The sequence below is a fragment of the Capricornis sumatraensis genome, chromosome 13, assembly GCF_032405125.1.
Source record: "Capricornis sumatraensis isolate serow.1 chromosome 13, serow.2, whole genome shotgun sequence".
NCBI lineage: Eukaryota > Metazoa > Chordata > Mammalia > Artiodactyla > Bovidae > Capricornis > Capricornis sumatraensis.
Window position 1 is genome coordinate 64,411,483 of NC_091081.1, and position 22,212 is coordinate 64,433,694.

The window sequence follows — 22,212 nt, forward strand, 5'->3', positions numbered from 1 at the left end:
AGCAACAGAATAGGAAAGACTCAAGATCTCTTCAAGAAAATTAGAGATACCAAGGGAACATTTCATGCAAAAATGGGCTCAATAAAGGACAGAAATGGTAGGGACCTAACAGAAGCAGAAGATATTAAGAAGAGGTGGCAAGAATACACAGAAAAACTGCACAAAGACGATCTTCACGACCCAGATAATCACGATCGTGTGATCACTCACCTAGAGCCAGACATCCTGGAATGTGAAGTCAAGTGGGCCTTAGAAAGCATCACTACGAACAAAGCTAGTGGAAGTGATGGAATTCCCGTTGAGCTATTTCAAATCCTGAAAGATGATGCTGTGAAAGTGCTACACTCAATATGTCAGCAAATCTGGCAAACTCAGCAGTGGCCACAGGACTGGAAAAGGTCAGTTTTCATTCCAATCCCAAAGAAAGGCAATGCCAAAGAACGCTCAAATTACCTCACAGTTACACTCATCTCACACGCTAGTAAAGTAATGCTTAAAATTCTCCAAGCCTGGCTTTAGCAATATGTGAACTGTGAACTTCCAAATGTTCAAGCTGGTTTTAGAAAAGGCAGAGGAACCAGAGATCAAATTGCCAACATTGACTGGATCGTGGAAAAAGCAAGAGAGTTCCAGAAAAACATCATTTCTGCTTTATTGACTATGCCAAAGCCTTTGACTATGTGGATCACAATAAACCGTGGAAAATTCTGAAAGAGATGGCAATACCAGACCACTTGACCTGCCTCTTGAAAAACCTAAATGCAGTTCAGGAAGCAGCAGTTAGAACTGGACATGGAGCAACAGACTGGTTCCAATTAGGAAAAGAAGTATGTCAAGGCTGTACATTGTCACCCTGCTTATTTATGTTATATGCAGAGCATCATGAGAAATGCTGGGCTGGAAGAAGCACAAGCTGGAATCGAGATTGCTGGGAGAAATATCAATAACTTCAGATATGCAGATGACACCACCCTTATGGCAGAAAGTGAAGAGGAACTAAAAGGCCGCTTGATGAAAGTGAAAGAGGAGAGTGAAAATGTTGGCTTAAAGCTCAACATTCAGAAAACGAAGATCATGGCATCTGGTCCCATCACTTCATGGAAAACAGTGGAAACAGTGTCAGACTTTGTTTTTTGGGCTCCAAAATCACTGCAGATGGTGATTGCAGCCATGAAATTAAAAGACGCTTACTTCTTGGGAGGAAAGTTATGACCAACCGAGAGAGCATATTAAAAAGCAGAGATATTACTTTGCCAAGAAAGGTCTGTCTAGTCAAGGCTATGGTTTTTCCATTGGTCATGTATGGATGTGAGAGTTGGACTGTGAAGAAAGCTGAGCACCAAAGAACTGATGCTTTTGAACTGTGTTGTTGGAGAAGACTCTTGAGAGTCCCTTGGACTGCAAGGAGATCCAACCAGTCTATCCTAAAGGAGATCAGTCCTGGGTGTTCATTGGAAGGACTGATGCTGAGGCTGAAACTCCAATACTTCTGCCACCTCATGAGAAGAGCTGATTCATCAGAAAAGACCCTGATGCTGGGAGGGATTGAGGGCAGGAGGAGAAGGGGACGACAGAGGATGAGATGGCTAGATGGCATTACTGAGTCGATGCACATGAGTTTGTGTGAGCTCCAGGAGTTGGTGATGGACAGGGAGGCCTGGCGTGCTGTGATTCACGGGGTCACAAAGAATCGGACACGACTGAGCGACTGACTGAATTGGACTGAACCCATGAAATAACACCAGTATTAACTCATACACTAATTAGTCGTTAGCATTTTAATTAATATTATTGTTATCACTAGATTGTGAGTTTAATTAAGCAGGCATTGTTGGTTCTTTAATTGAGTAGTATATCTCTAACATATAGAGCCATGCGAAGCCCTTAGATGCTCAGTAAATATTAGTTGAATTAATTATGCTTATTATGGGGCAGACACTGAATTAAGTGTTTTGGATGCATAACTTGAAAACAAACTGCATATATTGCATAGACTCATTTTCCTTTTATAAATTGAATCAACTATATGAATAGCTACCATCCATGCTGCTAAGCGAAGATGTTATAATGTCAAAAACAACTACATTTTAGATAGCAGCTGCTGTCTCATATGCTGTTATGTTTTGGAAATACTGAAAAGTAATAGGCTTCCAAGAGGTCAAAGGACTCCAGCTTGGGATCTTAGATACATTGCAGCATCCTTGTTTTACAGACCAGGAAGTTTAGGTCCAAGGAGGTTTAGGTGAATTGTACAGAATCAGACAGCTTCTCAGCAGAAGAGCCATCTGGTCCCTGGACTCCACCCAGTTTTGAGGATTGAACAAGGAACGCTGGCAAGTCTAGACCCTGGTTTCTTTTTTTTCAAACTTGAGGGAGTATAGGTGGGACATTAAATCATACCTTTCAGGTTATTAAAGGCCTGTTTTCTGATACCAGCTGAATGAACCACTCTCTAGCCCAGAGTCTCATGGTATTAATGTATTCTTCATTTAGCGTAGAAGAGTAGAGGTTGCTTATAACAGATGCTGTGAACACTGAATAGCTTCAAGTACTGTCTGTTGTATACCTCAAGGCTTTGTGCTGTGAATGGGACAGAGATAGAGCCAGAAGCCCTGACTTGATGCTCTGGATTCTCCCCTCCTACCAACCCCTGCCCCACTACAGTCAGGTCACACCTCCTTCCCCCTGCCTACTTCTGGCTCTGGAACTGCCACTGCCTGCCACCCACCTCACACCATGAAATGATGTGCTCTGTGACTGCCTAAAGGATGATCTTGAGTTTGTAACTTTATAATTTAATCTTTTAATTCTGAGTCCTTTGAATCTATTAATAGTGAAAAAATATATTGTTCAAATTTCTATGTAATTAATATTTTAAAATTGTTTCGGTATGTTAGTGGGGAAACAAGTCATCATTGTGTTTGGTAAACACATTGGAAAAGTGTTCTTTAGGAAGGTTAGAAATCAAAATGTTATCTTTGTTTTTGTCTATGCAGTGATGTAATTTGTTATTTTGCTTCTTTTAAATTTTCCTTTAAAAAAAGGTAGGGCTTCCCTGGTGGCTCAGAGGTTAAAGCATCTGCCTGGAATGCAAGAGACCCAGGTTTGATCCCTGGGTCGGGAAGATCCCCCTGGAGAAGAAAATGGCAACCCACTCCAGTACTCTTGCCTGGAGAATCCCATGGAGGGAGGAGCCTACAGGCTACAGTCCATGGGGTCGCAAAGAGTCAGACACGACTGAGGTAAAAAAGGTACAAATATTCATTGAACTTGTTTGTTCATACAATGAATAATTTTTTAATATTTACAATGGACAAGTATTCAGCACTCAGCACGTAAACATTTATAAGTGAAACATTCAAATCTTAAATTAATGCTGCCCAGTTTTGGAAGGCTTCTGATTTTCTCGCTTTTGGTGAATTTTCACTGTGTGATTTTACAGTCCCTTTAGCACGTGGGCATTTCTCCCAGCTGGGGAATTAGGACTCTGTGGCCCAGCCTGTGGCACGATGAGCAGAGCCCCAAGGGCCCCAGAAAGATGGGAGAAGTCTGGCTTTCCTCCAGAGCCAGCTGATGCATGAAGCTTTATTTTTGAGCCTGCAATATGCATTCCTATAATCTAATCAAAATACACTCATAACAACATGAAACCAAATAAAAATGATTTCTAACTTGTCCACCGTTTTTAATCATTCAGCACTGGCAAGGCCAGCATGACTCTATTTTGCTGACTCTATTTTTCTAATTTCCTTTTATTGTGAATAATATCAAACAAGTAAGGACATTTTCAGTATTGGGGATTATGCTGCTAAGTCACTTCAGTCGTGTCCGACTCTGTGTGACCCCATAGACAGCAGCCCACCAGGCTCCCCCGTCTCTGGGACTCTCCAGGCAAGGACACTGGAGTGGGTTGCCATTTCCTTCTCCAATGCATGAAAGTGAAAAGTGAAAGGGAAGTCGCTCAGTCATGTCCGATTCTTTGTGACCCCATGGACTGCAGCCTACCAGGCTCCTCCATCCATGGGATTTTCCAGGCAAGAGTACTGGAGTGGGGTGCCATTGCCTTCTCCATTTGGGAATTATGGATGGTGCATTTGAACAGGTTCCATCAAGCCTTACCTTGATAGGTTAATGGGGGAGGAGGGAGAGAGGACCTGTGAACAGATGGGCAAGGACCTGGCCACCAGCCTATGTTGGTTGACCCTCATTTGTATGTCAGCAGACCTTTTGACCAGAAGTTGTTGGTGCAGAGCATTTATTTTTCTTAGATATAGCATTGTGCCTTTATTTTTACTTAAAAATAGTAAATATGAAGTTATTCTTCATTTCTAACTCCTGTCCCACTTCCCCTCCCACGTAGAAGGCCTTGTGTAGACTATCTTTGGTTCACAGCAAGGAAGACACACTGCATGCACTGTTGTACCCCTACTTCACCTGAGCCTGCAGGACTGTCTCTTGTTCCTTCAGCACTTTAGCCTGAAGTTTCCACTCTGCTGCCTGGTTCAGCAGCTGTAAGGAGAGAGAACGCATGGAAAGACTGTCAAATTGTCTTTTAAATTACCGTTTATTGTAACTTAATGGCTTGCTAAATAATCTTCTTAAGTAATTTTGGGGGAACTTTATAAAGAATCTCAGAAAACTAACAAAACAACTAGTTTTAAAGGTCTTATTCTCAGCTAAAAGTTAGTGATTCTAATGGGAAAAAAAAAAAGGAAAGAAAGTCTCCACTCAAGCATGAATCACACAAAATTCAACCTCCCACCAAATTCTGGACCCCTCTGTAGCAATTCTGCCCAGCTATCATTCAGCCTGTGCTTGAACATTTTCAGATTATCCCTACCTGGGGCATTGTTATGAGCAACTGTTCCTTTGTATTAAACCTAACTGTTCCTTTCTGTTAGACCACTATTCCCCATCATTGTATGCATCAGAAGCTCCTCAGGGGCATGTTGAAATGCAGATCCTTCTCAGAGAATATGATAGGAAGTGTAGGGTGTGATTAGAATCTGCACAGGGAGCAAATACCCAAGATGGTTTGGCTATTGGTAGTCCATGGATTTTATTTTGAGAAACACTAGGTTAGAAATTTGACCTATTGGTCCAAATTCTGTATGAAGTTTACAAAAGTAGTCTCGTGCCTGTTCTGTAAGGCAGCCCTTCAAATACAACCATGTCAAACATGATCAGAACTGGAACTCATGGGTTAAATTGGAAAAGTTGTTTTGGCATAAAAATGACACACACATATGTAAGACATGTTATTTTAACTTAAGATGTATATTCATGTATCAATTTTGATGTAAGGCTGCAATCTTTGTTTTGGATATGGATCTCCCAATTGGAATTCAGAGGGTTTTTGTTTTTTACAAAAATTATATCCATAATATGCCATATAAGAGTTATAGTTTTTTTTTTCTTTTTTAAAACAATAGTGCTAGAACTGGAAGACCTAAGATATTTAATTTGTAAAGCAGCTTGATTGGATAATCCTCTTGAGTTTTACAACTTTCTTCCAGTCTTTTATATCTGCTTGCATCCAACTTGACAATCGTTTTTTTTTTTTTTTTTTTCTATATGCCTACATCTAGGCTTTTGAAGCATTAAAGCATAGTTTTTATAGAAACAACTTTTGACATTTATTTCATGAGTTTATATATTATTCTATTGATTTACATAATGCTAAACCAAGGATAACTGGGAAAAGAGTTGGGAGCGAAGATCTGACTCTTGGTCTTACTTAGCTTGGGCAACCATGTTCAGATACTGCAGAGTAGCTAACTTGCCTCAGGACCCAACATGCTGTGGGCCTCGTCAGTATGTTTACAGAGAATGGTGAACGTCATGGATAACCCAGTCAGTCAGTCAGGTGGCTGTCAGTTAAGAAGTTTCTATTTTATTTCACGATAGGCTGATAGAATTTTTTTCCTTTTTGTTAATCCATAGATTTTAAAAAATGTCCATTTTTGTTATTGGAACCAAAAATAATAAAATCGTTATTTTTAAAAACTTGGAGGCATCTTTTTCCTTATCCAAGTTAGTCTTGACCTCTCCATTTATAAAAGGGGGTTATATGTGTTTCTCTATGCCTCTTAGTGAGCAGTGAAGATTAGTTAGTCTAGAAGTGCACTGTAAGAGACGAATGAGGCAGCTGCAGTGCAGAAGCCCTGCAGCACCCACTCTGGTCATCTGAGCTGTGTGGCAGCAACGTACATGGTGGGCTGCTGCTAGACCCACAGGGGCCCTGTTACGGATGAGTTATGAAGAGGGAGGAAGGAGGCTGCCTGTTCATGGGATGAAGAACCCCACACCCCAGCTCTAACATGTTGTTTCAGCACTTTCAAAATATCAGAGCCGGAACCCAGGAATGACCAGCGTGGAAGAACTGAGGGGGACTACCTTTCTTTTTTAACAGAAGCAGAAGATATTAAGAAGAGGTGGCAAGAATACACAGAAGAACTGCACAAAAAGATCTTCATGATCCAGATAATCACGATGGTGTGATCACTCACCTAGAGCCAGACATCCTGGAATGTGAAGTCAAGTGGGCCTTAGGAAGCATCACTATGAACACAGCTAGTGGAGCTGATGGAATTCTAGTTGAGCTAGTTCAGATCCTAAAAGATGATGCTTTGAAAATGCTGCACTCAACATGCCAGCAAATTTGGAAAACTCAGCAGTGGCCACAGGACTGGAAAAGGTCAGCTTTCATTCCAATCCCAAAGAAAGGCAATGCCAAAGAATGCTCAAACTACTGCACAATTGCACTCATCTCGCACGCTAGTAAAGTAATGCTCAAATTCTCCAAGCCAGGCTTCAGCAATACAGGAATCATGAACTTCCAGCTGTTCAAGCTGGTTTTAGAAAAGGCAGAGGAACCAGAGATCAAATTGCCAACATCCGCTGGATCATCAAAAAAACAAGAGAGTTCCGGAAAAACATCTATTTCTGCTTTATTGACTATGCCAAAGCCTTTGACTGTGTGGATCACAATAAACCGTGGAAAATTCCGAAAGAGATGGGAATAGCAGACCACCTGACCTGCCTCTTGAGAAACCTATATGCAGGTCAGGAAGCAACAGTTAGAACTGGGCATGGAACAACAGACTGGTTCCAAATAGGAAAAGGAGTACGTCAAGGCTGTATATTGTCACCCTGCTTATTTAACTTATATGCAAAGTACATCATGAGAAATGCTGGGCTGGAAGAAGCACAAGCTGGAATCAAGAGTGCTGGGAGAAATATCAATAACCTCAGATATTCAGATGACACCACCCTTATGGCAGAAAGTGAACAGGAACTAAAAAGCCTCTTGATGAAAATGAAAGAGGAGAGTGAAAAAGTTGGCTTAAATCTCAACATTCAGAAAACTAAGATCGTGGCATCCAGTCCTATCACTTCATGGCAAATAGATGGGGAAAAGTGGAAACAGTGTCAGACTTTATTTTGGGGGGCTCCAAAATCACTGCAGATGGTGACTGCAGCCAGGAAATTAAAAGACGCTTACTCCTTGGGAGGAAAGTTATGACCAACCTAGATAGCATATTGAAAAGCAGAGATATTACTTTGCAAACAAAGGTCTAGTTAAGGCTATGGTTTTTCCCATGGTCACGTATGGATGTGAGAGTTGGACCATAACGAAAGCTGCGCCGAAGAATTGATGCTTTTGAACTGTGGTGTTGGAGAAGACTCTTGAGAGTCCCTTGGACTTCAGGGAGATCCAACCAGTCCATCCTAAGGGAGATCAGTCCTGGGTGTTCATTGGAAGGACTGATGTTGAAGCTGAAACTCCAATACTTTGGCCACCAGATGCAAAGAATTGACTCGTTTGAAAAGACCCTGATGCTGGGAAAGATTGAGGGCAGGAGGAGAAGGGGATGACAGAGGATGAGATGGTTGGATGGCATCACCAACTCAATGGACATGAGTTTGGGTAAACTCCAGGAGTTGGTGACGGGAGGCCTGGCATGCTGCAGTTCATGGGGTTGCAAAGAGTCGGACACGACTGAACGACTGAACTGAACCTTTCCTTGACTTATATCTGCTGTTCTGCTTAATCACTGAAGGAAAAGAGGGCATCATTTTAGTTTCTTGCTACGATTGAGTTACTCCATGTCTGTCCCATAGTCTCTCTCACAAGAATCTTTGCCTGGTTTTTCCTCTGTTGTGCCTCATATATTAAATCCAAAGGTACTGGTATTCTATAGGAAGCATAGTTTACCTAAGGATAATTACATCTAAATAATAAATACTTTATTTCTTACTTTGAGAGCTAGGTTGTAAATGGATTTAATGAATTAATCTTTAAGAGCACATGGACATCTGATTGAAATTATGCAGTGCCCACCAGGTTATGTTTTCCAAAATTCACTCTTTTGTTGTCATGTTTGAAAACCAAAGTTTATAAAAAAAATTACTATTCTGACAAACTGAAGTGATTCCAGTCTGATTTTAGGTAAATGTAAAGCTCGTGATCAGTTGTTAAATGGCCAAATCTGAATGACTGGTCTGTTGTCTCTCCCCAGCAGCAGACATGTGCTTTAACTCATGCCTCTGAAACACAACTCTAAGTGTGATGTACTATCACAGAGCTTGGGATCTGGGGACAGATGTACTGGAGATGTAGCAAGCATACCCAGGTCACTTAGCAGTGTGTGACCTTAAGCAAGTCACATATCCTTTTATGGGCCTCAAGTCTCTCATCTGTTTTGGAGTGTTTAGGGGGTTAATAAAATATCAGTAAAAGATACCACTTGGTTTCTTAAACCAAAACTCAGGAGTCATCCTTGATTCTGTTTCTTCACTGTCACCATCTTCCAGTTCAATGCATGGCTTGTTGGTTATATGTTAAAAACTTAACTTTTATCCACGTCCAGCTCTCCTCCACTGCCACCTCCCGTCAAAGCCATCATCAGATCTTGCCCAGACTGCTGCCTAGCTCTCTTGCCCCTCTCTAGTTCACTTTCCACCTATCAGCCAAAGTCACCTTTTACAGATGCAAAGCAGACCCTGTCACTTCCTTTGCTGAAACTACCCAGTACTTTCCCATTATATTTAGAATAAAATTCAAACTATATTTCAAGCTTACAAAGCAATACAGTTTGCCCCTTGCTTACCTCTACAGTTTCATTTTGAAATTTTCTCTCATTGGAGCACCTACTCTTGCTACCCTGACTTTCTCCTATTTCTGGAGGATGTCAAGCTGGTTCCAGCATTAGGACCTTTGTCTCTGCTACAGACACTGCTGCTGGGGACCTCCTCTCTGACTCCCTGATCATCAGGAAGGGAGCAGCTCAATCCTCTGCTCCAGGAGGCCCACCAAGTCACCCAGTCTAAAGGAGGCCTCCTTGTTCTGCCCCTTTGAAGTTCTTCCTTATTTCCCTAGTAGCACTTAGTATCTGAAATTATCCTTCTTTGTTTGCTTGCTTATTTATTGCCTTTTTCTTCCAAGTTAGACTCCAGTTTCCATGCTTGGATGTGGACTTCTCCATCTTGTTCACCACTACATGCCAGCACCTAGAATGGGGCATAGCTCATGAAATGTGCTTGCCAAAGGTTTGGTGAATGGATGCATGATACAGTGTTACAGTGATAGGTACAGTGTTTCCTCCTGGGCTGGCCAGTGTCATTCTCCAGGGAAGCTTAGGCTCTTCCTCCATCAGTCTAGTACTCTATGACCATTACCAAAAACATTCTCAGGGGTTTCTGACCCCAAGACAGACCAGACAAGCACATAGATGCATATGATAAATACATATTCCTTCTCGCGTTTGTGTCGCTCCTCTGCTTCCTTCATCATTTCTTGTGCCTGCTCAAGTTTCGCATCCACTAGCTTCTGCTGCAGTTCTCTGTGTTTAAATATTTTGTCGAGGTGCTGAGGAAAAGTAAAGTGCATATATCAAGTTGAGTTATTACGCTGAAAAACATATATATAAAAAAGTAATATTGATATAAACGTGTTGTCTAGGTTTTAAGAGTTAAAAAGAGGAGGAATAAAGGCATTGGTGTCACTTATGGTTTTATACGAAAGTCATAAATTGGTGGAGTCTCCTGCAGTTTGCACTACATGAAAGTGACTACAAAAGGTGGAGGTGCCAGAGTTCAGCAATGCAACACCAAAAGGTCCCAACAATATTTTTCTAAATATGACAACTATTATACGGCACTAGTTTACCCTAGGCTCCAAAGACAGTGATGTGTATCACAAGGGCTGTAGCACTATCACTTGGTATTTTGGCTCTTTCTGTGAATATAAAATCACATTTAACCACAATATTAATTCAGTTTATCATGGTGAATTCTCTACATGCTTGCCTCAAGGGTGTGGGGAAGCCTTGAGGTAACAGCCTGTGGCCTTTTGTCTGGGACTGAGGCAGTAGCCCCCTGATATCAACTTTGTTGCTCTGGTGAGCAAGCAAGGCTCAGGTTTGCAGATGAATTGATATGCAAATATGCTACTTCCTCCTTCACACTTTTTGACCTGTTGACTACCTTGGTCAAATGAAGCTTCCAACTCCACCTTAGTGTGGAGAATTTCTTGGTTATTAGGGGTCCCATTGGCAAGAGGACATGTAGAATTTGGGCCTTACCTAGAACCAACCTAGGAATATACAACTGGTCTACCAGGTCATTCCCATACATAATCTCTGTGCAGAGTATGGGCACCTTTTTTTTTTTCTCTTTTTAGCTCCTTCTCTTTTGTTTTTTCTTGAACCTCCACTTTGGAGCAGGATTAATCTTTGTAACAAGATAAAATGGTAGCATGGAATTATGGCCTACTGTGAGAAGTTTCTTGATTTACTGAACTGCTATATCAGCTTTTTTTTTTCCTTGATTAAAGCTTAGCATGTTGCCAGTAGAGCCCCTTTGACTATGTTATATTACATTGTAAGGCAGAGATTTAAAATTTTAAGTGAGATGGAAAAAGGGATATGACATATCAAAATCCAGAGGGGTGCATCTGGAATCTTCAAAACATATTAAATATTAAAATATAATCTTGGAATAATGAAAGATCTTTATAGTCCCCCAATGTAAACTATTGATAACAAACTTTTTTGGCTTTTGTGATTGTAGATATGTGATTTAATCTTGTAGCTTCTGCTTCCCATCTATAAAATGTGGATAATACATTATTATCTAATACATAAGATTGTTGAGACAGTTAAATGACATACTGTATGTAAAGTATAATACTTAGCATATTGCTTGGTACAAACTAAGTAAAAATAACAATACCATTATTACTACAATTATTATATATATACTATATAATAATAGTATATATATTATTATTTGTGGGGTATATACAATGCAGACTTTAAATTTTGATGACATGGTAATTCTTAAGAGGGCATGCATGAAGTATTTCTTGATTCTGTAGAGAGAGTTTAAAAAGGCTGAGAAATAATATTTTTTATTTTCAAGGATAAATCCATTCATGTCCTACCCCTTGTTTATTGCCTCTGCTTTGCAGTGATTCTAGTTTTGAAGAAATCCTCTATGGCTTTCAGCCAGGTATTTTGTAATATCATATGTTTTTATTTTGGCTAGTAAAAGAAGTCCAAACCTAAATATTAATCAGTTGAGAAGGCTGGTCATAACTTTGTTATTAACTGACCTCTCAACCTTCACAAACCAGACCCAGACCTATATGGAGTGTTTGTAAGTTGTCTGATGTGGTTCTCACCTCCTCTCTGAGCTCATACTGATCAATGATGCTTTTTAGTTTCTCTGCAAGCTCTGTGTTCTCCTGACAGAGTTTCATGTTTCGCTCACTCTGCTGCTCAATCTGGGCCTGGATATCCGTCAGGGTGTTCTGGAAATGACTTGTGATCTCCTTCCTTTTCTCTTCTTCCTCACGTGCCCGCTGAAGGGTTTCCTCCTGTAGAGAGAATGCACGCTCTTGTTATGCTGGTTTATAAGCCCCTAGGTTTACAGAACTCAGAGTTTGGTTGATGGAGAATAGTGTGCAGGGTAAGTAGGATATATTTCCTCAGTTCTCTAGAGGTAACATTGCTCAGCCCCAACATAAATGTTTGAGCTGAGGTTTCAACTGTGAATACACGGTCACTCAGAGCAGGTGCAGCAGGGGCCTTGAATTTGATAGCTGGTGGTAAATAGACTTGTTTTAAAGACAACGGGTCCCGTGCTGAGTAAATAAACTGCAGTGTTTCCTAACAGACATGCCGCCTGAAGGTTCTGTCTCTTGGTTGTGGCCTAGAAAAAAGGATACTCAGTCTTATTGATTGATGGGATAGATCCCGTGTTCCCTTAGTTTGGTACAGAAAGAGGAACAGCAGATCTTATGTTCCTGTGTAAAAATGATGGCATATTGATCATGTAATTGTATTCCCCAAGTTTTGTAACTATAAGTGATTACAATGTATATTTTTTTCTTATTAAAAATAAATGTCATCCAAAAGCTTGAAAAGAAAACTAAGATAGCCATATATGAATTACAGCAATTCAAAAGTATCAAAAAATTTAAAAAATATGCTGGGTATTTTTTGAAGGAACAATCATCCCATGAGTCACACAGAGTAATTGAAATATTCAGTGTAAATTTTAAATCTGAAAGCAATGTGACGTTTCAAATCTTCTTTAACTCTAAAATGAAACATCTAATTTTCCCCTCTTCCACTTTGTTAACATTGAAGAATTGAAAATTAACTTTTTATATCATTTCTGTTCTCTTTTCTCCTAAATCAAAATTCCCCTTTCATTGCTAACTACTTACAATGTACCCAAATTTCCCCCGTATCTATATTGAGAATTATTTGCTTTGTGCTTATTCCTGTCATTCTTTTAGAATAAAAGGGTTTAATCTTCTACATACACCAAAGATAGAGACTCTGCTGACAAGTGATACAGACATTTTAGGATCCCTTTAGTTCTGATTAATTTTATTATGAAAGCTTTCTTCATTGTTGGCAAGTAAAATTATACTGCATTTAGTTGCCTATCATGATCAAATTATGTAACAGGGTTTTTAAAAAGAAATACTGATTGAGACAAGTAACTGTGCAAGTCTTTATTATGATAGTAGAATAATGTGATCAAAATAAAAGCTGATGCTGGAAATACATGCTCTGGAAATATTTTATCATTAGATATCCCCTTTCTTCCACAATATTGATATATTTTCTAACTCTGACACCTGATATCAGAATCACAATTTATTCATGGTATAAACATTTATTGAGTGGAAATTTTTTCAGTTCAGTTCAGTCACTCAGTCGTGTCCGACTCTTTGAGATTCCATGGACTGTAGCATGCCAGGCTTCTCTGTCCATCTCCAACTCCTGGAGCTTGCTCAAACTCACGTCCGTTGAGTCAGTGATGCCATCCAACCATCTCATCCCTTGTCATCCCCTTCTCCTCCTGCCCTCAATTTTTCCCAGCATTGGGGTCTTTTCAAATGAGTCAGCTCTTCACATCAGGTGGCCAAATTATTGTGCTTCAGCTTCAGCATCAGTCCTTCTAATGAATATTCAGGACTGATTTTCTTTAGGATTGACTGGTTTGATCTCCTTGAAGTCCAAGGGACTCTCAAGAGTCTTCTCCAACACCACAGTTTAAAAGCATCAATTCTTTGGTGCTCAGCTTTCTTATGGTCCACTCTCACATCCATACATGACTACTGGAAAAACCGTAGCTTTGACTAGACAGACCTTTGTTGACTGAGTAATGTCTCTGCTTTTTAATATGCTGTCTAGGTTTGTCAGAGCTTTTCTTCCAAGGAGCAAATGTCTTTTGATTTCATGGCTGCAGTCACCATCTGCGGTGATTTTGAAGCCCAAGAAAATAAAATCTGTCACTGTTTCCACTGTTTTCCCATCTATTTGCCATAAGTCATGGGACCAGATGCCATGATCTTAGCTTTTTGAATGTTGGGTTTTACGCCAACTTTTTCACTCTCCTCTTTCACTTTCATCAAGAGGCTCTTTAGTGCTTCTTTGCTTTCTGAGGTATATTTCTTAGGAAATTTCTTAGGTATACTTAGAAGAAATCTACACTTCCTAATCTGGAGAAATTAAGTATCAGAGATGTTATTTCCTTGAACTTTGAATGCTAACACTTACTATATGTATTTCACTAAAAGTGATTACAGCCATCTGTTAAAAGAGTTGTTGACTATACATATGATAGTGATTCTCTCCTTATTGTTCCTGATTAACTTAGAAGTCAACAACCTCCTAGTTAGAATTATAGTCCATGATTTGGATATTATTTGCATTTATAACTATTCCATCCATGAATGAATGAGTAAATGAAAGGACCATCCCATGCTACCCAGCAAGTCTGAGTTTTTCACTGGCCACTGGCTAGAAAAAGAGGGTATAGCTGTTAACATGGCATTAAACACATGTCAAACCATCATAGCACCCAATCCTGGCCCATAGAATGGCATCTTGCATTTTATATTACACTGTTTTTCAATGAGAGAAAAATAAATCTATTGAAATCATAAAATTTGATTCCACTAATAAAACAATCATTTGGGCAATGTCTGAGGTAGAATTTTCTTTACCATGCACAAAATTCAAAGTGAAAATTAATAATGCAAAAAGAAAATTGAGGGACAAAATCTGAAATAACTAAGAAAACAACTTTTCAGGAATCACTGTGCATCTTAAAACCAGTGCTGTGCCTGGCACACAATCCACAGGTATTCCGTAAATGTTTATTTAATGAGTCAACAAATTTCATTAATTTACATATAGACATATGAATAGCTTGGACTAGATGATTCCTATTGTCTTTTCCACATTAAAATTCAGTGATAGTCTGATAACAAACCCTGCTTATTTCTTTACTAAAATCATATTGCCTGAGACACTAATTTCTTACAAGGTGGGTCTTTTGGTATAATTTGAGGCTCAAAAATACTATGTTCATTGATAAAAAGGAAAATATCTCAATAAAAAGGCACTGTCAAGAGGAAAATAATCTATAAGAAAGAACAAAGTGGAAATTCTAGAGTTAAAGTTTACAAAATATGAAGTGTAAAACCACTGGGTGGGCTTACAGTAGAATAGAGATAATAGAGTACAAAGTCAGTGAATATGAAGATAGGTCAGTGTGAAGTATCTAATTTAAAGATCAAGGAGAAAAAAGATTGATGAAAAACGTGAAATGAGACTCAAGGACCTGTGAGACAATATCAAAATATCTAACCCATATGGAGTTAAAATCTTAGAAGGGGAATGCGAGAGAGAGAGAGAATGGGGCAGAAAAAAATATTTGAAGAAATAATGACTGAAACTTCCTGAAATTTGGTGAAAGACATAAATTACAGATATAAAGTGAAAGTTGCTCAGTCGCATCCGACTATTTGTGACCCCATGGACTATACAGTCCATGGAATTCTCCAGGCCAGAATACTGGAGTGGGTAGCTTATCCCTTCTCCAGTGAATCTTCCCAAGCCAGGAATTGAACCGGGGTCTCCTGCATTGCAGGCAGATTCTTTACCAACTGAGCTATCAGGGATACAGGTAGGTATAAGAAGCTCAACAAATTCTAAGTAGGATAAATATGAAGAAAGCCACACTTGGGCATAAAACAAAATTCCAAAAGCCAAAAATCCATAGAAAAATCTTAAAAGTAGTCAGAGATAAGTGACATGTCACATCAGGAGAACAATAATTCAAATTATTGTTGATTTTCATCAGAAATTGTGGAGCCCAGACTACAGAATCTATAAGAGACTGAGTAAGAGAAAGAAAAAGAAAAAAATTCTTGTCAAGCCAGAATTCTTTATCCAGTGAATATAGCCTTAAATCATAAAGCAAAATAAAGACATTTTAAAGATAAAAAGCAAATAAGAGAATTGACCTATGCTATAAGAAACACTAAAGGAAGTTCTTCAGGCTGAAGGGAGTGACACCAAACAAAAATGTAAAGCTTTAGAAGGAATAAAAAGCATCAGAAATGGTAAAATCCAGGTTTGAAAAAAGACAGTTTTGCTTGAATTTTTAAAGGACTATATGAAATTGTTTAAAAATTATAGCATTGCCTCAAGAGTTTTATAAATTATATAAATATAAGATAGGGAGCAATAAAGGGACCTTCTTTTTGTAATGTTTCTACATATTATATGAAGTGATACAGTTTCAACTCCAGATAGACTGTGACAAGTTAAGAATATCTATAGCAATCACAGAACAACCACTAAAAATGGAAAGAGATATAATTAAAAATCCAAGAGATGAGATAAAATAAAAAATGTAAAAAATTTCCAGTGATCCAGATAAGGCAGGGTAAAAGCAGAGGAAGAAAAAACAGATGTGACAAATAGTAAATAAGTAATAAAATGGAAGACATATCCAACCACTCCAGTAATTACATTATATTAATGGACTACTACTCCAGTTAAGGGGCTTCCCTGGTGGCTCAGTGATAAAGAATCCACCTGCCAATTGAGGAGTCCCAGATTCCATCCCTGGGTCAGGAAGATCCCCTGGAGAAGGAACTGGCAACCCACTCCAGTATTCTTGCCTGGGAAATCCCATGGACAGAGGAGCCTGGGCTACAGTCCATAAGGTTGCAAAAGAGTCAGATATGATTTAGCAACTAAACAACAACAACAGTAATCACTCCAGTTGAGTGGCAGATATTGTAAGAATGAAAAGAGAGAAGGCCCAACTATAAGAGATGCACTTTAAATAGAAAAACGTAGAAAAACCCAGGTTGAAAATAAGTGGATGGAAAAAGATATACCATGCAAGCAATGAGTAAGAAAGCTACAGTGGTTAGATTGATATCAGATAATGCAGACATTCATATTGATGAAAGTCACTTTATCAAGGAGACTTAGAAATCACAATAGTATACACATGTACTAATGCTTCAAAATATTAATACATGAATCAAAAATTGACATAATTGAAAGAAGTAGGCAATTTCACAACTATAGTTGGAGAGTTTCTACACCCATCCCTCGGCAATTGACAGAGGAACAAGTCAAAAATTCAGTAAAGACATAAATACTGTAGAGTTAATTATTATTTATGTAGCATAACACCTAACTTCTGAAAAACAGACATTCTTTCCAGGTGCATTTCGTATGTTCATCAAGATAGACCATATAAAGGGGCCATAAAAATTAAACAACACTTCTAAATAACCCATGGGTCAAAGAAACAATCAGGAGGGAAATCGGAAAATGTTTTGAATTTGAGTTCTGCTTCTGTGGTGGGTGGCTCAGAGGTTAAAGCATCTGCCTGCAATGTGGGGGACCTGGATTCGATCCCTGGGCCAGGAAGATCCCCTGGAGAAGGAAATGGCAACCCACTCCAGTATTCTTGCCTGGAGAATCCCATGGATGGAGGAGCCTGGTGGGCTACAGTCCACGGGGTCACAAAGAGTCAGACACGACTGAGCGACGTCACTTTCACTTTCACTTTCTGATTTTGACAAAATATTCATGTCCTTAGACAACTGATTTTGATCACTCAGTCTCAGTTCCTTCAATAAAATGGAGGTACTAGCTCATGGTTTTTGTGAAGATTGGACAAAATAACATGTAAAGCACTCAGCACAAGTCCTGGCATAGTAATGCCACTTAATTCCATTGTCCACAACTGGAAGTCATTACTGAGGGTTTGCAGATATATGTACAGGGTCTCCTGCCACTTCCATCATTCTGTCTTTGAATGCTATCCAGAGAAACTACACCACATCATTCCATCCACGTCATCAAAGGAGGTTTAACTTTTATCTACTTACACTACAACACTACTGAAAGCTGGGAGATTTATGTAGGTACGGAGTGCTATTATTTGATTACATATCTGAAGTTGAGGATAATGCCTCCATTCCCATCTAACCTGGGTTTTGATGGTCCCAGAGCAATGATTAAAGAGATGCCAGAAGTCCATCTTCTACAACTCGTAATTTGAGAGTTAAAACTTCATCACCCTAGCATTTCATTTCCCAAATATAAAAAACTGACTGTGGGGGTGGGAAGAGGCTCAAGAAGGAGGGGATATATATGTGTGTGTGTGTGTGTGTGTGTTCAGTTCCTAAGTCATGTCAACTTAGGACTGTAGCACATCAGGCTTCCCTGTCCTTCACTATCTCCTGGAGTTTGCTCAAATTCATGTCCACTGAGTTGGTTTTGTCAGAACTCTCCACTGTGACCTGTCCATCTTGGGTAGCCCTGCATGGCATGGCTCATAGCTTCATTGAGTTACACAAGCCCCTTTATCACGATGAGGCTGTGATCAGTTATGACTGATTCATGATGTCGTATGGCAGAAACCAACACAACACTGTAAAGCAATTATCCTCCAATTAAAAAAATGTGAGAGATTAACAGACTATGTCAAGAATGGTTTGAAATTTTAGTGACCTACGTCAAGGTTGTATATTGTCACCCTGCTTATTTAACTTATATGCAGAGTATATCATGAGAAATGCTGGATTGGAAGAAACACAAGCTGGAATCAAGATTGCCGGGAGAAATATCAATAACCTCAGATATGCAGATGACACCACCCTTATGGGAGAAAGTGAAGAGGAGCTAAAAAGCCTCTTGAAAGTGAAAGAGGAGAGTGAAAAAGTTGGCTCAACATTCAGAAAACGAAGATCATGGCATCTGGTCCCATCACTTCATGGGAAATACATGGGGAAACAGTGGAAACAGTGTCAGACTTTATTTTGGGGGGCTCCAAAATCACTGCAGATGGTGATTGCAGCCATGAAATTAAAAGATGCTTACTCTTTGGAAGAAAAGTTATGACCAACCTAGATAGTATATTCAAAAGCAGAGACATTACTTTGCCGACTAAGGTCCGTCTAGTCAAGGATATGGTTTTTCCAGTGGTCATGTATGGATGTGAGAGTTGGACTGTGAAGAAGGCTGAGCGCCGAAGAATTGATGCTTTTGAAGTGTGGTGTTGGAGAAGACTCTTGAGAGTCCCTTAGACTGCAAGGAGATCCAGCCAGTCCATTCTGAAGGAGATCAGCCCTGGGATTTCTTTGGAGGGAATGATGCTAAAGCTGAAACTCCAGTACTTTGGCCACCTCATGCGAAGAGTTGACTCATTGGAAAAGACTCTGATGCTGGGAGGGATTGGGGGCAGGAGGAGTAGGGGACGACCGAGGATGAGATGGCTGGATGGCATCACCGACTCGATGGACGTGAGTTTGAGTGAACTCCGGGAGTTGGTGATGGACAGGGAGGCCTGGCATGCTGCGATTCATGGGGTCGCAAAGAGTCGGACACGACTGAGCGACTGAACTGAACTGAACTGAAGCTTTTAGTGACCAAAGCAGAGTAAGCAGTGGAGATATGGTAAGAGCTAAAGTCAGAGAGGTAATCAAGGGCCATGTAGGACCTCATACACCACACTAAGGATAATGAAGAGCCACTGAAATGTTTACGCAGGAAGATGGCTAGATTGGTATTTTAGAAGGATCATTGTGGCAGATGGATTAGAGAAAGCAAGACTGGAGGCAGGGAGATAGCACCTCTGAAAACTGATATCAAAATGAATAATATTCTTTTTCTACTTCAAAAACCCCTAATTTTGGAATATGAGGAGCCATTCATTATCCAATTCTGTTTTTCTTCCTAATTCCATTGTACAAACTCAGCAATGATATTAATCTCTCTGTTTCTTAAAGTATCTCCTTTTAAACACTGGTGATAATAACTATATCACAGGAATATTGCTGTCTAATTCCCATTTGTCAAAAGCTTTAGGATCTTCAGCTGGAAAGGGGATTGTGGCTGCATGCAGTACTATCTTGGAGAACTCTGCATCTTGCTTCATTGAATGGAGCTAGTGTCTGTGTGTAATCAAATTAACCACACTGCTAGAGGCTTACACTGTGATTAATGAAGCCCATGCAAACTGACTGAAGTGATCAGTCTATTATTTTTAGATTGAATGATTAAGCTTAGAGAGCTTCAGTGTTTTTTTCGAGTAACTTCTTTTTTCAGATGACTATTGACATTTTAGCTCTCAATCTTCCCTTTTTTTGTCAGTTAGCTTTGTGTCAACTTGTTTCATGTCACGCAGATTTCATTTTCAGACAAAAAAATGTTGTATTTTATAAATTTGTATTTTAAAGAGTGGAACTAAGTCCTACCTTAAAAAACAGAACAAACTCAACATAAAGAGGAATAACACACAGTTTACCAAAGTTCTAGTATTCACTGAGTACTACATGAGAACCTTACATATGTGGTCTCATTTAATTTTTTCCTGACCACACAGTGACATTGGTATAATCCCCATTTTATGGATGAGGTCACAGGCTTGGGTGGTAAAATAATTTATTGCAGGTCACAAGTGAGCAAGTGGCAGGACTAATATTTGAACCCAAATCTCTCTGATTCTAAAACTCACACCAGGAATGGCAGAAGCCTGTGCCTACAAAGCATGCAAGAAAGTGTGTTATTTGGGGCCTTGGTGACACATACCTTCAGTGTCTTGTTGTGTCTCTGCAGCTCCCGGCACAGACTCTCCAGTTTGCTTCTTGCGAGGATAGCTCTGCTGTGTTCACTTTGTAGCTGGTCCTTTTCTTTTTGGATCTGTGCCTGTTTCTTTTGTAGGAGTTTTAACTTCCTTTGCTCAGTGCGATGTTCATCCAGCTAGATGTGGGGGTGCAAATGTGAAAGAAAATGGCAGGAATCTCTGTTGAGTTGATAGGAGCAGAAGAGCAAATGCCTAAAGACCACCCTCTGGTTGTTTGGAAAAGTTGCTGCTATCATCAGTGTCCCCTCTGGAGTCAAATGAACTTCATGAGTGTTACCATGGCAATACTTGTAGATATGATTTAAAAACATAACATTTATAGGTTTTTCCTTTATCATTATTATTATTGATCTCTTTTACTTTGATCTTCTTTTCAGTAGTCTAGAAACAGTTTTATCTTTCTTGAGTCTAATGAAGCCAGTCAGTATAGAAAGGCATATTTCAGAATTCATGATAATGCCTTGCCTTAGGAAAATGGTCAGTGGTGTGTCTTCTTGGTTTACATTTAAATTTTCACAGTTCTTTCTCAAAACAAGCTTTAGCAAATATTTTTTTTTCACTGTTTCTTACTTTATTTTACTTTATAATACTGTATTGGTTTTTTAAAAGTAGGAAAGTGAAAAGCAGCTAGTAAACAGAAGGTGAAGTGTGTGGGTTATGAGAAAGGGGGAGAGGAACATGTGCTCCTCGACTATTTCAGGATTGATGATCTGTCACCAAAGTTTCCGAAATAGCCACTGCACAACTCAACAGCACACAAGGGAAGTATCTGTAACAAGCCTTGCTCTCTGCCCATCCCCCACAACCTCCGTGCTTATGGTGAATAAATCATGACACTTGTTTCTGCTGAGCACAGGTGGGGCCTCCTCTCACAGCAGCCACAGCTAAAGTATTGAGGGCAACATGGAAAATGAAACCAGTGGACCCCTGGATTTTCTGTCTCAGGATGCTAAAGTTCTGAGCTAGGGGTTGCCAGATAAAATGTAGGACACCCAGCTGAATTTCAATTTCAAATAAATAGGGAAAAAGTTTTTAGTAAAAGTAATTCAAAGTATTGCCATTTGCTGTTGGTTTACTTGAAATGCAAAGGTAACTGGGCATTCTGTATTTTTGTTTGGTAAATTGGCAACAAGTATTTATGGAATTCTAGTTGGAATGGGGAAGTGTGGGTTCAGCCTCCCCCATTCCAACTAGAATCCCATAGATATTTGTTGATATAAATTAAGCCTCCAGAGACTGCATACTAGAAGTAGGACTGGGATCTGACAGTGTGACCATGAGAAAGCTGGAGCCTTTTTCTCAGAGCCGTTTCCTCCACTGGACTGAGTTCCCTTAGAATCTGAATGACGTGTAAGCCAGGTGGGTACTCACTGTGATAGTTATCTTGTTGGCTAATGAGGAGGAAAAGGCCTGGAAGCTTGTGGGTTCTTTGGACTGCAGATGCCCTTGATGCCTCTCAGAGCCAGATACAAATGGGTACATACACACACACTGTAAGCCCTGATATGTGTCTTAGTTATCTTAATTTCTTATCTTGAAAAAGCATTTGTTCTTTCTGAGCTAGATGAACACGATTGTCACACTTTCTTCAGTTCACATCTTATTTTAATCCTTTCCTCCCTCCCTCCCTCCCATTACACTGAAATGTCCATGATAAACCTTTGCCAGATTAAGCTGGGGATATTCATTCATGATATTCTATCTTCATACTTATGTATGTTTTTA

At 39.5% G+C, this 22,212-nt stretch overlaps 1 protein-coding gene across 1 annotated transcript in view; it reads right to left on the reverse strand.

The window, feature by feature from the left end:
• TXLNB (taxilin beta) overlaps positions 1 to 22,212 on the reverse strand; it is a 53,835-nt gene that overhangs the window by 16,851 nt on the left and 14,772 nt on the right. The window contains exons 3-6 of the mRNA XM_068985441.1: positions 20,433 to 20,603; positions 11,687 to 11,881; positions 9,752 to 9,871; positions 4,435 to 4,509 (exon numbers count right to left, since the gene is read on the reverse strand). Coding sequence (XP_068841542.1) covers positions 4,435 to 4,509; positions 9,752 to 9,871; positions 11,687 to 11,881; positions 20,433 to 20,603 — 561 coding nt within the window. The remainder of the gene's footprint in view (positions 1 to 4,434; positions 4,510 to 9,751; positions 9,872 to 11,686; positions 11,882 to 20,432; positions 20,604 to 22,212) is intronic.